Consider the following 17255-nt stretch of genomic DNA (forward strand, 5'->3'; position numbering starts at 1 on the left):
GCATTGGTTCATCCCAACTGATTAAGGGTGAAAAGGAAGAAGTCATTATTCCTTAAAGTCTGAGCCACCGGTAAGTTGTTAAATTGCCAGTTCGAGATCTTAGGTCAATAGAGCCAATTCACAGATACTCATTTCTGAAGAGAAGTCAAAGAATACCGAAATAGGGCCCCGAAAGAGTTCTAATTAAGGAATAAAAGAGCAACAGACTAACCCACGGAACAGCAGAGATGTTTTAAGTAAGATGAACAGCAGCTGCCACCCACCTTGCCGGACTCTTCCAGCTGAGTACCGCGCTTCCAGGCTTCAGAGAAGATGGAGCTCACAGCACTCTGAGAGCGGACGTGTCCTGCTGGCTGAGTATCAGACACTCCACTGTCAGACTGATTAGAGTGATTTGACTGAGACTCTGTTTAAAACATTAAAAAAACAGGATTAAATAAGTTGTTATTCCGAATACGGACTCGCAGCAAACTCTTTCACACAAGATCAGATGCAGCCCTGCAACAAGTTACTTTTACTAAATTCACTCCATATGAACACAGTCTGAACTTCCCTCTAGAAAACTTCCCTTAGCTTAGGGCTAATAGGAAATCTTGATTCTTTTTAAGCAGTTCAATACGGGGCGCCTGGGTGGCTCAGTGGGTCAAGCCTCTGCCTTCGACTCAGGTCATGATCCCAGAGTCCTGGGATCGAGCCCCGCATCAGGCTCTCTGCTTGGCAGGGAGCCTGCTTCCGCCTCTCTCTCCCTGCCTGCCTCTCTGCCTACTTGTGATCTGTCAAATAAATAAATAAAATCTTTAAAAAAAAAATGAACAGTTCACCATGACAGACTGCACATTATAATGAAAGGTTCGTGTACCATTACTGGTATCCTGACAACCCCGAAAAGGTTTTCTTGCCTTGCCTGGAGGTCAGGCTATAGTGTTAACTGCTGCCTGGTGGTGCCAGTACCTGAATCCCACTTCTCACTTGAGCTCAGGGTTGCTGGGAATGGTGGAAGATACACTGGATGTCTGTCTGACATCCAGGGTGAGGGACCTGGGGAGATTATGTCACTGGACCCCACGTCAGGTAAAATATGGAAGCACCTAGCCTAATGGCCGACATCTGGTGGAGATTCAGGTGTTCAAGCTCATCCTATCCAAGGACTCTGTGGAGGGGGGTATTATTAGATTGCTTTACTAATCAAGTCCGCCAAGTCAGCTGAAGCAGTACAGAGACAACAGTCACAAGGTCCTTCGGATAAAGTTAAGACATATCCTAGGCAAAAATAGAGGATAAAACCTACTGTTTTCTTCCTTCTTCATCATTCAATTGCTGAGTCTTTTTAAAGTTTTTGATTGTAATTCCAGTATAATAACATACAGTGTTAGTTTCAGGTTTACAAAATAGTGATTCAACAATTCTTTTTTTTAAGAATTTATTTACTTATTTGACAGAGAGAGAGAGAGATCACAAGTAGGCAGAGAGGCAGGCAGAGAGAGGGGGGGAAGCAAAGCTCCCTGCTGAGCAGAGAGCCCGATGTGGGGCTCGATCCCAGGACCCTGGGATCAGGACCTGAGCTGAAGGCAGGGGCTTAACCCACTGAGCCACCCAGGTGCCCCCGTGATTCAACAATTCTACACATTACTTGGTGCTCATCACAGTGAGTGCCCTCCCTCATCCCCACCACCTATCTCACCCATGCCCCGACCCACCACTCCTCTGGTGGATGGAACGAACCATCAGTTCGTTCTCTATAGTTAACAGTCTTGGTTTACCTCTCTCTGTGTTTGGGTGAAATCATTTGGTATTTGTCCTTCTCTGACTTACTTCACTTAGCATAACATTCCCTAGCTCCATCCATGTTGTTGCAAACGGCCAAGATTTCATTTTTTACAGCTGAATAATTTTCCTGTGTACACACACACACACACACACACACACACACACACACACGCACATACCCACCCATCACATCTTCTTTATCCATTCATCCATCTACAGACATCTGGACTCTTTCATAGTTCCATAGCTTATTAGCATTATTGTAAATAATGCTGCCGTAAACACAGGGGTGTGTATATCCTTTTGAACTAATGTCTTTGTATTCTTTGAGTAAATACCCCGGGGTGTGATTCCGGGATCGTAGGGTACTTCCGTTTTTAACTTTTTGAGGAACCTTCATACTGTTTTCCACAGTGACCACACCAATTTGCGTTCCCACCAAAGTGCATAAAAGGATAAGTGTTCCTTTTTCTCTACATCCTCGCCAACACTGTTTCTTGCATAACTGCTGAGTGTTTTTTTAAAAAGTTGCAACCTCATTAGCCTCCTATATCCTTATTTAATTACCAACCAGAACAAGAGCCTATAAGAAAGGAGGCTGGAACATGTGAATCCTTGAGCTCTCTTCATCATCAATGTATACGATTTTGCAATTTATATTTAAAAGTCTGCATTATACTTAACACTGTGTAAGGAGGGATGATGCTGGCCTAGGAAAAGGCACCACATCACTTCAAAAATGTGGATTAATGCACCTGCATTAATGATATATGAATTAAAAAAAATATTATGGCATCTTTTCCCCCAATCTTTCCCTTAATTTTTCAAAAATCTTAACTTGTGACATACTTTTACCTTGCCTTTCTCAATTCGTTATCTCAAGTGTCTTCTTCCCTTTTAATAAACATTTTCAGAGTAGTTTTAGATTTGTGGAAAAGTTGCAAAGCTAGAAGGAGTTCCTACATGCCTAGCACCCAACTGACCTCATTATTAACTTGCTACATTCCTACGCACATTTGTCACAACTAAGGAACCAACACGGATATATCACTATTAACTACACTCCAAACTTTATTTGGATTTCCCTAGTTTTTCCATAATGTCTTTTTTTTTTTTTTTTTTTTGGATCCAGGATACAACATTATGGTCAACTGTCGTGTCTCCTATGACAGTTTCTCAGGCTTTCCTTGTTTTTGATGACCTTGACAGTTCTGAGGAGTACTGGATCAGGTATTTTACCGAATGTCTCTCAATTTTGATTTGTCTGATGTTTTCCTCTTGATTAGACTGAGTTACGAAATTTGGAGAGGAGGACCAAGAGGAAGGGAAGTGGCCATCTCATCACATTATGTAAAGGGTACATGCTACCAGCAGAATATATTACTGAAGGTACTGACCTTGATCACTCGGCTGGGGTACTGTTTGTCAGATTTTTCCACTGTAAAGTTACTCCCCTTTCCCCCAACCTAACTAGCCTCTTTGGAAACAAGTCACTCTGCATGACCCACACTTAAGGAGGGGGGAATTAAGCTCCAACTCCCTGAGGGCAGAGTATCTGCATAAACCATTTAGAAAGTATTCCATACAGAAGATCTGTCTCTTCCCCGTTTATTTATTTATTTAATAATGTTTATCAGTATGGACTGATGGCTATTTATAATTTGGATTATTCTGTTATTCTGTGTTATTCTGTTGCTCAAACTGTTTCAGCTTTGGCCCCTGGACACTCTCTCAGGTTGGCTCCTGTGTCCCTTTGCACAGCCCCACCACCGTGTTTTTTGAGCACTTCATCGTAAGCTGCTTCAGGCTCATCTTATTCTTTGCCATAGCCCTAGTTCCTTTGTTCTGGAAAATGGTATCAGAAGACCAAGGTCAAGATACCCTGTATTTTCACTGCTCTTGGGATGTCACTGCTCCTACTTTTCTTAGTGGACGGCACTAGGAAATACATGTATACTAGCTCATGTTTATACACATTCTCATTTTCTTTCTACTTACTTAGAGATGAAATAATTATACAACTTTTTAGTCAAATACTTTTTTAAAAAAAAGTCCATAGTTTTATTTTATCCTAAAGTAAAATAGATTCTGAATGTATAATTTCCTTAGAGTGTACATACGTAGCCAGGTAAAAGCATACACTGAAAGATTAATTTACATGTTGTACTAGTAAATAAAATGAAAAGGTTTTTTTTTTTAGTTAAGTATTTCCTGAAGTTGTTATTTCATGTGATGTCATAACAAAAATATTTTGCTTTTAGAGGACACGGTTATCATTCATGGAATATTCTGAAGGGAAAGAAGCATTCATTTTAAGATGTGTTCATAGCATACTTTGAAGAATGTAGGAATCTGAATCAGAATACTGAAATCAGTATCACTGATTTCTTTTGAAAACTTTATTAGTTTGATGATTTAAACAGCCTCCTTAACTGTGATACTGAACTAGTTCCAGTTATTTCCACTCTGCTGAAATGTTAGGAAACCTATGGGGAAGGAAGGCAATTTCATCATGGATTCTGTACACGGAGACTTTCTCCAAGCAATTTTTCTATCCCCAGGGGGGCATTAACAGTTGCTGTTCAGCAGTATGATTGAGTTCGAACTTTATAAATATATTTAACAACACTCTTGGATTTAAAAGTCTATATACTGGTGCTCCATATCAAATACATTTGTGAACTAGCCCATGATACTGTCCCCTCTAAACACCAAATGTTTGGTGGTTTTATAATAAAGACATTGTAATTTAGACATCAGGTACAGCTCTGGTTTTAAGCACCTCGCTGAAAGAACCAGGCCTGCCATCAGTCCATAGAGACGTCTTTATATTTGCTGTCAGGATTTCAAACTACCTGGGATGCTCGAAGAACTGGATCCTGATTTAATGCTGGAGCTGGATAAGGAAGTCCAATCGTAAGCTGACTCTGTCCTCTTCAAGGCTTCTTGATAGTTCATGTAGAGCTGTTTCCCGTACTAAACAGAAGGCAGTAAATGATGACATCTGAACATTACTGGGTATGATACAGATGGATGACGTCAGAAAGGGGGATACTTTTTTGTTTACTGATTCATAGTTTGCATTCAAATACCTATAATACTTCAAAAATCATTTTTAATACCAGTAAATTACCATCAACTCTTATTTATACTCATTTTAAGAAAGGTAGCAAGAAGTTAACATTTGATTTGTTCATTATCAATATAAAGACTTTTTTTGTTATTCCTAAAGCAATTTTGATTTTACAGCTATCATAAATTTTATTTTCACTTAATGCACATAAATATTCCTTCATGTTTTATGTGTAATCATCTTCAAGATGTCCTTAAAATTTTTTTCAAAGACTCTTTTTTTTTTTTTTTTTAGAGCAGTATTAGGTTCACAACAAAACCGAGAGGAAGGTAGAAAACTCCCCATGTGCCCTGAGCCACTATCCATGCCCAATCTCTCATTTATCAATATTCTCCACCAGAGGGTGCATTTGTTTCAATCAATGAACCTACATTAACACACATAATAATCAAAGCCCACAGTTTCCCGTAGGTTCACTCTTGATGTTGTACATTGGATGGGTTTGGAGAAATGTATAATGACATGTATTTACCAATATAGTATCACACAGAGTAAGAATATTTCCACGGCCCTAAAAATCCTGTGTTCTGCTTATTTGCTTCCTCCCCTTCTTCCTTTCCTTTCCCTCCCCTGCTTCTTTCCTTCCTTTCTTCCTTCCTTCATTCCCCTATTCCCACCCTGAGGCAATTTAATTCTCCAAAAATTTCTTTTGCTTAGGCTAAGCTCTGCTATATAAGAATCATATACCGTGTTCTTCAGAGCCAAAATAAATCTACACAAGCTTTTACCAGCAGTATTATTCCATGGATACCAACTGTTAAATGTTTATTCCCTAAGACATTTAAAACAAAAAACTTAGGCCTCAGGAAACACTGAAAAAATAATAAATATGAATGATTAGAATAACTGTCATGACAATCAAAACCATATCATAAAATACCTAATTCTCCTACCATCAAACCAAAAAAGAACACCCTACCTTTGCAATGCGGATACCATTGACCCACTGATGCAGGGTCCTCATGTCATCACAACAAAGGTACTTGATATACTGAGATTTCTTCTGGATCTGTGGGTGCTACGAGATTAAAGGCAAAGTCCAATTCAGTACCCTAAGAACTAAAGAAAAACCTATCAAAGCTTAAACAGACCCTGACAAGTTTATAGGCCATCACAGTCATGGCCAAAAATAATTTGTACCTCTTATATGGCCATAAGGCCAAATAAAATGGCCCATAAGTATTTTTACAAAATAAACTACAAAGCAGGGTGCCTGGGTGGCTCAGGTGGTTTAGCAGCTGACTTGATTTTGGCTCAGGTCATGATCTCAAGGCTGTGAGATCAAGCACCTGCTTAGAATTCTCTTTTCCTTTCCCTCTGTCCCTACCGCTTGCTCTCTTCCTAATGAATAAATAAAAATAAATTTTAAAAATTAAAAAAAAACACTACAAAGAAACTGGTTAAATTTTAGCTCAAGATATGCAAATTAAAAAATACCTTTATAGCATGGCAAATCCCCAAATACTCCTTCTATATTTCAGAGAAACACAGTCCATCAAGGTTAACAAACTCAAGAGAACTCTTCATCTACAAGACGATGAAAAGGGAAGACTTTGATTTCACTTTGAACCCACTGGAACCAGGAATTGAGAGGGTGTTTGGTAAAACTTCTAGCGCTTCTGTGGGGGTGAACCAGTAGGTGGGGGGGGGTGACGGCACAGCACCCGGGACATGAGTGGGCGCTCACACTGGTGCAGTGGTGCCCCCTGTTGTGGACTAACCGCTGCTCTGCACACTATCTGCCCACAGCGCATGTCCTCCAGGGAAGGAGCAGCTTTTCAGCTGCATCATCGGATTCGGTTGTCACTTTCCAGCCCCAGTTTGGAATGGGAGGTGACTGACCAGACCAGCTATACAAAGCAACTGCTAGAAGAGACTTAAGGTATTTTAACTCTACTGGGCCACAACCACTAGTTCCCTGGAAAGAAAAACCCTAAATCATACCAAAACCAATTTAGTTATTAAAGGCTAGAGTGAAAGTTTTAAACAATAAATCATCAACAAAAAGAGGTTGGCAAATGATGTGGATGGAACTAGAGGGTATTATGCTAAGCAAAACGGAGAATGACAAATACCATATAATTTCACTAATACATGGAATTAAAGAAACGAAACACATGAACACAGGGAAGGGAAGGAAAAATAAAACAAGATGATAACAGAGAGGAAGGCAAACCATAAGAGACTTTAGCTATAAGAAACAAACTGAGGGCTGCTGGAGGGGAGGTGGGTCAGGGGAAGAGGCACTTGGGCAATGGGCATTAAGGGGGACACCTGATGTAATGAGCACTGGGTATTACATGCAGCTGATGAATCACTAAACTCTATCCCAAAACTTAAAAAAAAAGAGGTAAGCCAAACATACTTCTGTCTTATTAGTAGTGAAATCATTTTTCTAACGTGCTGCCTCTCTCTTTCCTCCACAATATCACACAAGAGGGGCACTTGGGTGGCTCAAGTGGGTTAAGTATCTGCCTCTGGTTCAGGTCATGATCCCAGGGTCCTGGGACAGAGCCCAAGTCGAGTCAGGCTCCCTGCTCAGTGGGGAGTCTGCTTGTCCCTCTCCCTACCCCTTCCCCTCATTTGCGGTCTAATAAATAAATAAAATCTTTAAAAAAAATTAAAATTCACACAAGAGCTAAGAGCAAGTATGAAGGAGACATTCTTTGCCAAAAATGAGAAGCTTAACATTTAGATTCTTAAAGATTTCAAAGAGAATATATAATCAAACTGTTCGCCCCTTAACAAATTAACAGCTATTAAGAAAGAAAGGTCATTACTTCATTTTTAAAATGACGTGGATTTGGAAAGTCTGCATTCTCCGATAAAAGATAAAAAACTTGAGAATTAAAAAAACTTCAAGAATACAGTAGGAAATTCCAAATTACTATTGTGCTATCAGATTACTTTTTTCTATTTAGGCCAAAAGTTAGATTGAGACAGGTAATTCTTAAAACTCTAACTAAAAGCAATACTCTAAAATCACAGTCCAAGTGCCAAAGGAAGACCTCTGAATATATACTACCCACTTATTGCTTTGAGAACACAAATAGGCTCGAAAGTTAATTCTCTCACTAACATCCAAAAAGTTAAAAAACAAAATACGTAACACTCCAACCTATTCTACCATTATCATATACAACATCTTTCTTTTAATAACACTGTTTGAGGGGCACCTGGGTGGCTCAGTGGGTTAAGCCTCTGCCTTTGGCCCAGGGTCCTGGGATCGAGCCCCACATTGGGCTCTCTGCTCAGCATGGAGCCTGCTTCCCCCCCTCTCTCTTCCTGTCTCTCTGCCTACCTGTGATCTCTGTCAAATAAATTTAAAAAAATAATAATAATAACACTGTCTGAAAAATTCATGTTCATATTCTACCTCTAATCTCTAATCACTTTTTCCTTCTTACCTAACATACTAAAATAAATTACTTTGTTTCATTTCTTCAGGAATGAAAATCTAGACATGGCTAAGGTAAGCTGTATTCCAACAATTACTGTGGTATATGTATTTTAAAAACACAGGTTTCCTTTAAGAAGCTTACATGCATACAGATGTGTGCAACGAGCACGCACCTCTTTCAAATAATAGATAACATATACCCTATTTATTCCCTCATTGTCGTATTTCATGAAGAGCGTCTATTTCCTGTATCCTGCATGTTACTGGAAGAACTCAGACTCAGTTGGTATAGCCCAAAACTGATAAATAGGATCAAACCCTATAAACATTTACATTTGCACAGATCTTGTGTGGTAGCATTTTTTGGTTTGTTAGAACTCATATGCACAAGAATAAAAATACTTACATAGGCAAAATCTAGTAAAGACTTTTCAGGAAAAAGGAAATACCAATACTTGTGTGGCATCAGGAATATTAATCTCTCTGAGCCTCAGTTTCCACATCTGAAAAATAGGGACTCTAGAACAGATCTGCACTGATGTGCCTAGTGCTTCTAGTACAGTGTCTGCCACCCTAGACTTCTTCAATAAATGATAGCCATTATTTTTACTACTATTTGTGCCTAGTGGCATGGTTTATTTCAATACCTTGAATATTTCTAAACATGAGTAAGTAGGCAATATGAATATACGAATTTAGCTTAACCTACTTCACTAAAAGCAAATAAGAAATCCATAAATTATTATATAAGCCAACAAACAAAACCCGTTAGAATAAAAATATTCTTAACCTAAGAATTCTGTGAGTTGCAAAAGGCATTAAATAACAGTCAGTGGTCATAATTAATTTTGGCTGTAAAACACACTGCTGGTTGCCTTCCCCACACCTATCCCCTCTTCCCTACTTTTCTTAGAAGAGCCCAATTTTGTTTGGATGTCCATCTATCCTATATGTCAGGGTGTGAATTCTAACTAGGCTAAGCCAAAAACAGTTGAATAAACTTAACCAAGGAGGTGGAAGACCCAAGAACACTAATGAAAAAATGGAATATGACACAAAGAAATGGAAAGACATCCCCTGCTCATGGACCAGGAGAACAGATATTAAAATGCCCGTACTAGTCAAAGCAATCTACAGCTTTAATGCAATCCCTATCAAAATACTAATAGCATTTTCATACAACTACGACAAGTACTACTAAAATTTGTTATGAAACCACAGAAGATCCCAAATAGCCAAAGCAGTCTTAAAAAAGAAGAACAAAGCTGGAGGTATCATAATCCCAGATTTGAAGATATACTACAAAGCTGTAACCATCAAAACAGCATGGTACAGGCACAAAAAAAGACATAGAGATCAACAGAACACAATAGAGAGTTCAGAAATAAACCCATGCTTGTATGGTCAATTAATCTATGCCCCAAAAAGGCAAGAATATATCATGGGGAAAAGACAGTCTCTTCAACAAATGATGCTTCCTGGAAGAATTGGACAGCTACATGTAAAGAATGAAACCACCCACAACAATAAACTCAAAATGGATTAAAGACTTAAATGTGAGACATAAAACCATAAAACTCCTAAAACAGGCAATAATCTCTTGGACATCAACCCTAACAACATATTTTTGAATATGTCTTCTCAGGCAAGGAAAAATAAAAAATAAATTAGTGGGATTGCATCTATATAAAAAGATGCATAGCAAAAGAAATCATCAACAAAACATAAAGGCAACCTACTAAATGGAAGAAGATATTTGCCAATGATGTGTCCATTAAGGGGTTAATATCCAAAATATATAAAGAACTTATAAAACTCAACCCCCCCAAAATAATCTGATCAAAAAATGAGCAGAGGATCAGCAGAGAATTTTTCCATAGAAGACATACAGATGGCCAACAGACACACGAGAGGATGCTCAACATCATTTATCATCAGGGAAATGCAAATGAAAACCACAATGAGATATCACTTTACACTTGTCAGAATGGCTAAAATGAAAAACAAAAGTAATAAAAAGTGTGGGCGAAGACACAGAGAAAAAGGAACCCTTGTGCCCTGCTGATAGGAATGCAAGCTGGTGCAGCCACTATGCTAAACAGTATGGAAGTTTCCCCCAAATTAAAAATTACCATATGATCCAGTAATTCACTACTGGGTATTTACCCAAAGAAAACAAAAACAGTAATTCAAAAAGATATACGCACCCTTATGTTTACTGCAGCATTATTTACATAGCCAAATTATGGAGACAACCCAAATGTCCACTGATAGATGAATGGATAAAGATGTGATACACACACACATACACACACGAGTATTACTCAGCCATTAAAAAAAAAGGGATCGGGCCCCTGGGTGGCTCAGTGGGTTAAGCCACTGCCTTCAGCTTGGGTCATGATCCCAGGGTCCTGGGATCGAGTCCCGCATTGGGCTCTCTGCTCAGCAGGGAGCCTGCTTCCCCCACCACCACCACCCTGCCTCTCTGCCTACTTGTGATCTCTGTCAAATAAATAAATAAAATCTTAAAAAAAAAAAAAAGGGATCTTGCCATCTGCAACAACACAGATGAACTTCGAATATATAATGCTAAGTAAAATAAGTCAGTCAGACAAGTATCGTATGATTTCACTCATCTGTGAAATTTAAGGAACAAAGCAAATGAACAAAGGGGGAAAAAGACAAAAAAACTACACTCTTATGCTGTGAAGTGTGTAAACCTGGCAATTCACAGACCTGTACCCCTGGGGATAAAAATACATTATATGTTTATAAAAAAAGCAAGAAATAAATAAAAAAATTTTTAAAAAAACAACCTACACTCTTAAATACAAAGAACTGGTGATTAGCCAGGACAGGGTGGTAGGGTGTGGGGGTGTGGGGAGGGTGGATGAAAGGATGAAATAAATGAGATGAAGGGTACACATTTATCTTGATGAGCACTGAGAAATGTAAAAATTGTTGAATCAATTACATTATACACCTGAACCTACTACAAGACTGTTAATTATGCTTCAATTTAAAAAATAATTTTAAAAAAAGGTGGGCATGTACTCAGGCCAATGACTCTCAAGAGGAGGACTCAAGAGGTAGCCCCTGGGAAATACTTCCTCCCTCTTGAGAGAGACAAGTATGGGGAGAACCAGTTCCTCTTCTTCTGCTGGACAGAGACAAATATAGGGAGAAATAGTCCCTCCTCTTCTGCTGGATTTTGCTAGATCCATCGCATGGATCCATCATCCATGTGATGCCTAGAATTGCAGTGGTCATCTGCAAGTGTGAGGTGAGCCAGTATGAGGACAAGCTGATGTAAAGAAGATGGAACAGGGAAAGAAGGAAAGAATTTAGTTTCTTAATGACAACCCTGAACCACTGAAATAACCGACTTGCTATCTTCAGGTTATAAGGATACCCCACACCAAGTAACTTTCACATATATGGTTTATATCTACTATGTCTACTGATATTTACCATTGAAGAAGATTACAACTATGAAAAATTTAAAATACGAGAATATACAAGTATTTGTTGCACTACCCAAAACAGCAAAGATATCATCATCATACATGTAATCTCCCAGAAAACTCCACTATACAATTTTGAGAGAATGAGTATAAAAGGCAAGTAACATCTCAGCATTACTAGAATAATGATTTTGGTATCACAGACCCTTTGACAAAGTCTGGGATTCCCAGGGGAGCTTGGACTTAATTTTCAAAACTGCCAGATTAAGCTACTTTGTAATGACTTTTAGAAAATTATTTGCTGCTGTAACCTAAATGATACAGTGGTATTCTCTAAAAAAGGATTATTTAATAAAGGGGTACCATTACAATGGTATTTTTATCAAAGCAATCAAAAACTCCACCCCAAAACCCCAAACCCAACTGACATGATACAAACATGGAGACCTAAGTAGTTACCAAAAGGTGACAAGAACAGAGCCAATGAGAAAAATATAATCATCTCCATAATTATCTTGAATTTTAAAATGTTGTCTTTATCAGTAGCATAAATCTAATTAGGGCTATTTAGCTAGAGGTCAGCTGTGGTGTGAGCATATACTTCTTTTCCTTACCATTCTTCACCATTCCTTTAAAAGCCTATAGAAAAAGCAAAAACAGTATACTTGACAGAGCTACAAACTATTCTAAAATGTGCAATAGCTCACTCTATGTCTAACATCAATTAAAATTCCTAAAAAGGAAATGTGTTTACCTTCAGCACCAGACAATGATCTGTAGGTGCTTTGTATTTGTTCCTGTAATCCTGTCCATAATAAACATTGACATGATCCAGCTGGAGAAAGCACACCAGTTCCCGAGAGACCTAAGATAAAAACACCCATAAGACTGAATTAACAATAATGTATAAACAAGCAAGTATCATACCTGGTAACAGTTGCTAGTGGCAGATGACAAGACAGTGAGATTCTCTAAAAATGTTCCTTCTTTAACCCAGGATACAACAAAAAAGCAGTCCATCTCACTTACTGTCTGCCATTCACAATGAACACAGACTTGCTTGGAAAGGGTGGCATTTAAGGAGACTAAATATAATGTAGTATATTAAATACAATATAGTAGAACTCTGGAAAAAAATAAGAAAATATCATATAGTTCAGTGTTCATAAAGTCAGGGTTTCCTCACCTTAAAGATGCAACAAAATATGCCTCTTGGGAAGGTGGTAAAGCCTGGATGAGAGGACGCTGTAAGGAGTTTAAAACAATGCAGGTCCCGCTAAGCACAGAAATGGCCTCTATCAAGGGGGCCCTCAGCAGGAGCTATTATCCAAGAAAGGCGGAAATGCCTGTAATCCCAGAAAGCTATCCTCCCCAAAGTAACAAGCAAAACTACTCTGACAGAAGTTCTGAAAATAATAAGTAAAAGTATGATTTCAAATGTGCCAAGAACTGAAATGGGCCCAATGAATGACCAGAGAGCAAACACTTCCAGGTTTCTTCTTCTTTATAATAGATCAATAAACAAAGCAAAGCAATACTCTGTGTGTCCTACGAGAGTTGAAACAAGGGACAGCTGCATAGCTCAGTTGGTTAAGTATCTGCCTTCGGCTCAGGTGATGATCCCAAGGTCCTTGGATGGAATCTCACATCAGGCTCCTGCTTGCAGGGAGCCTGCTTCTCCCTCTGCCTGCCACTCCCCCTGCTTGTGCTCTCTCTCTTACTCTATGACAAATAAATAAATAAAATCTTTAAAAAACAAAAAAAGAACTGAAATAAATCAGAGCCTGGATTCATCTTGTCAGCATACTTAACTACAAATTAAAATCAACTGTCATAATAAGGAAGCTCAAAAGTCAGCAGAGGGACACACCTTTGCTTTTCCTTTAGGGACATAGTAGATACCAGATGCTCGCAAGAGAAAATAACGCTTTTTCCAGGACTTTTTGCCATCATCTTTCAACCACAGGACTCCTTCAATTTCTGGCACAGTTACAGAACTTCCACAAAAACATTCCTAAAGTAAGAAGAAGATTTGGAAAAACATGCGATCTTTGGATTCTCAGAAAAAAATTGTGTTTATTCCTGTGAAGTTCGTATTATAATTAAACCACAGAAGTGGCTTTGGTAATAAGGTTACACTGCAACTATTACCTCAATCAGAACTTTGTTTTCTAAACATCATATAGATCCATTTTCAAACCACTATGGCAGTCCTTATGAACTTTTCCCTAACATTGTTTTGAAGAATCTGAGTGGTCAGCTGAGCTGCATACAACAGGATCTAAATGCATCTGTAGAGCACAGTAACACTAAATTTAGTAAGTGTCAGAGTTAACAAAAGCATCGACTAATTCTCCAAATTAACACATTTAGATTAGCTGTCAAACTAAATTTTTTTTAAAAAAGCAACATGCTAAATGAGTAAACGTTCACAATTTAAAACTATCAATTTACATGATTCTAAAACAAGGAGGACATTTATTTTTTAAGTATTTAAAACTAATTTGAAAGGGGGCACCTGGGTGACTCAGTGGGTTAAGCCACTGCCTTTGGCTCAGGTCATGATCCCAGGATCCTGGAATAGAGCCCCGCAACGGGATCTCTGCTGTGGCAGGGAGCCTGGTTCCCTACCCTCTCTCTCTGCCTGCCTCTCTGCCTACTAGTGCTCTCTGTTAAATAAATAAAAAAAAAAACCTTAAAAAAAAAAACTAATTTGAAAGGAATGTAAACAAACTCAAAATTATGAATTCTAATGTCTAAAATAAAAATATAATTGAAAATAGCCATGTAGTTGGTAAAAGAAAAACAGAAATCCTCACTAAATATTAACATAGAATCTTAAAAAAAAAAAAAATTAACATAGGACATTTTGAGCCTAAATTCACTTATCTCTTCCCAAAGTGCAGAGAAACCAGGAATTATAAAGAGGATATTTAATTGTAGCTATTATCACTATGCAAAGTTGAGTGCTGATCTTCATCTTCCTAATTGCCTTGTTGCTAAGAATTTATTCTGGTTTTCTTTTTCTTTTTTTTTTTTTTAATTTTCTTATTTTTTCAGCGTAACAGTATTCATTGTTTTTGTATTCTGGTTTTCAAACATACTAACTTCTTTGATTTTAGTTCTCTAAAATCGGCAAAGGCCAAAAAGCTAAAAACTGAATTATATTTGAATTTGGTTTATTAAAATAAGGGGATGTCGTATGTATTTAAATGATTATGATTTTTTTAAACTGAGTTAAATTAAAGCTTGAAATACTTTGTAAATTACTAGTATATTCAAACTTCTCTTGGGTGAGCAAATAAAGCACCACAATCATGTCCTTCATTGACTAGCCCTTTCCCCCACGTGTCTGCCCCTAACAGCTCATGACTCTTTTTAGTCCCCTAACATATTACTCGGCAAAATAACAGTTTTTAAGAGGTTCTTCAGTGGTCTAACATGCACACAGCTGAACTCTTCCCCCCAAGCTATGGAGGAATGTAGGCTTCTCTAGTTATTAAGTGTAATTATGAATATGTAGCATTGACATACTTGACTTCAAAAAAGGTACTTAATATTTTAATATGTAATGTGCAGGAAAAAAGGGGGTGGGGGGACTGAAGAGTCATACCTCCAACAGCACTTCTTTGTTTCTATCTGCCATCTCAGCAGTTTCCTTTTTCCCCAGAAGATAATTCTGGAAAAATAAATAAATGAAAGTTAAACCTACCCTATTATTCCCTTGGCACAGGTGCATATATGATTTCTTCTAGAGACACAGCAACTGTGTCTGCCTTTACAGAATGACAGGATTACTACTCTGAATATTAACTTGTGCCTGAGCATCATTCTAAAATGCTTAATGCTGGCTTCTCCTTACTTTAGCCATTATCTTGAGTTATTCCATAAACTGACCTCTCCCAAATCCTGAGATGATACTACATCCAACAGCTGACAAATGTTATGTACAACTAATGAAGGGACCTGAAAAGTTTACAAATGAAGTACAATGAGTAAGGTAAATTTCCTTAAAATATACTAAGCTTAACTGACCCAGATGCAGAACACTTAATTTATGTCCTGGCTTTGAAAAAAGAAATCCCTAATTCTCTGAGACTATCATAATATTACTTGCTTGCCTTGACTAAAATCTGAATTCTAACTATTAGCTTTATAAAATACTTTTTTCCAATCACCTAGAAGAAAATCTATTGGTAGGGGTGCCTAGGTGGCTCAGTTGGTTAAGCAACTGCCTTTGGCTTGGGTCACGATCCTGGAATACGGGAACTGAGTCCCACATCGGGCTCTCTGCTCGGCAGGGAGACTGCTTCTCCCTCTGATCTTTCCCCTCTCATGCTCTCTCTCTCTAATAAATAAATAAAATCTTAAAAAAAAAGTCTATTGGTAGTCCCAAATGTGTATTACTCAACTAAAATTATTCAGTAAAGATGTGTCATGATTAAGCTGTCTGAAGGATATTTAGTAGTTTTAAAACTGCTATTATCTTTCATTACTACTTTTTAATATTACTTCTCTCCCCTACTGAATTTTTAGAAAATATTTGTGTATTACTAATTTTTAACTCAACATTATTCTGGAATAAGCAGATGCCAAATAAATCAAGGTAACATATATTAAAAGTGGAAACATTTATAATCAAGGTTATTGAGATTAAAAAAAGATATTAAAATAAGGTGTCAACTGGATAAATGGAGGAAGTAGAGAACTTAAACATGTAAGTACTTTTCTTTGATGGATGAGAAGCTTACCCAGTAAATAGCTGGGTTCAACAGGCTGGATTACAAAAAGCAAAAACCTGATAACTCCCTGGAGTCACTTCTGCTGCCCCAAGGGCTCACCCCACCTGGCTCTGGGTGGCGGGTAATCTCTTTTGAGGTCTGACACCTGGGGTCCAGCAGACCTTCCACCTCAGCAGTAGTAAATGTTCCCACGGGGTTTGCAACCACAACACTCCAACCAGGAGGTTGCCAGTTTTTTAGCTCTATTAATTAAAAGTAATAGAATAATATAAGATGAATATTTAGAAATTATGACCTCTGTAAGATATTGGCCTCACCTGTGGGTTCTTGAAAAGTGCATATTTTTCTATACGTTCCATAAATATAAGCTTGTTCTGGCTATCTCTCGTCCAATTAAGAAGATTTTCAACCAAGTTTTCATGGTCTTCAAAGATTCTCTCTGTCCCAAGATAAAATATCAATATTTTGTTAGTATTCATCAGAGCTGCATCAAAGACCTGAAACCTTGTGAAGTAATTCCAAGCAGAATCACAGAATTTTACTCAACATTATGGCTCTTAGTCCTTAGAAATGATCCAGTCTTCCCTCTATTTACAAATATGGAAACATGCCCACCGTGTTAATGGATTTCAGCAAAGTCACATAACTGCTACATGGAAGAATTAGGACTAAAATCTAGGTTTTCTGTTAGGTCTTCCTCAGCCTTCAGCTTTTTCCCATCCAACCCTGAAAAAAACCAAAAACCAGGG

The 17255-nt window shown here is 38.0% G+C and overlaps 1 protein-coding gene across 7 annotated transcripts in view; it reads right to left on the reverse strand.

Moving 5' to 3' along the window:
- RAPH1 (Ras association (RalGDS/AF-6) and pleckstrin homology domains 1) overlaps positions 1-17255 on the reverse strand; it is a 94319-nt gene that overhangs the window by 10083 nt on the left and 66981 nt on the right. For all 7 annotated transcript variants that reach the window (XM_046018406.1, XM_046018405.1, XM_046018404.1 and 4 more), the window contains 7 exons: positions 16824-16945; positions 15378-15443; positions 13635-13778; positions 12519-12629; positions 5820-5918; positions 4623-4743; positions 264-406 (listed from right to left, as the gene is read on the reverse strand). In XM_046018406.1, the coding sequence (XP_045874362.1) occupies positions 264-406; positions 4623-4743; positions 5820-5918; positions 12519-12629; positions 13635-13778; positions 15378-15443; positions 16824-16945 (806 nt within the window). The remainder of the gene's footprint in view (positions 1-263; positions 407-4622; positions 4744-5819; positions 5919-12518; positions 12630-13634; positions 13779-15377; positions 15444-16823; positions 16946-17255) is intronic.

The sequence above is a fragment of the Meles meles genome, chromosome 9, assembly GCF_922984935.1.
Source record: "Meles meles chromosome 9, mMelMel3.1 paternal haplotype, whole genome shotgun sequence".
Lineage (NCBI taxonomy): Eukaryota > Metazoa > Chordata > Mammalia > Carnivora > Mustelidae > Meles > Meles meles.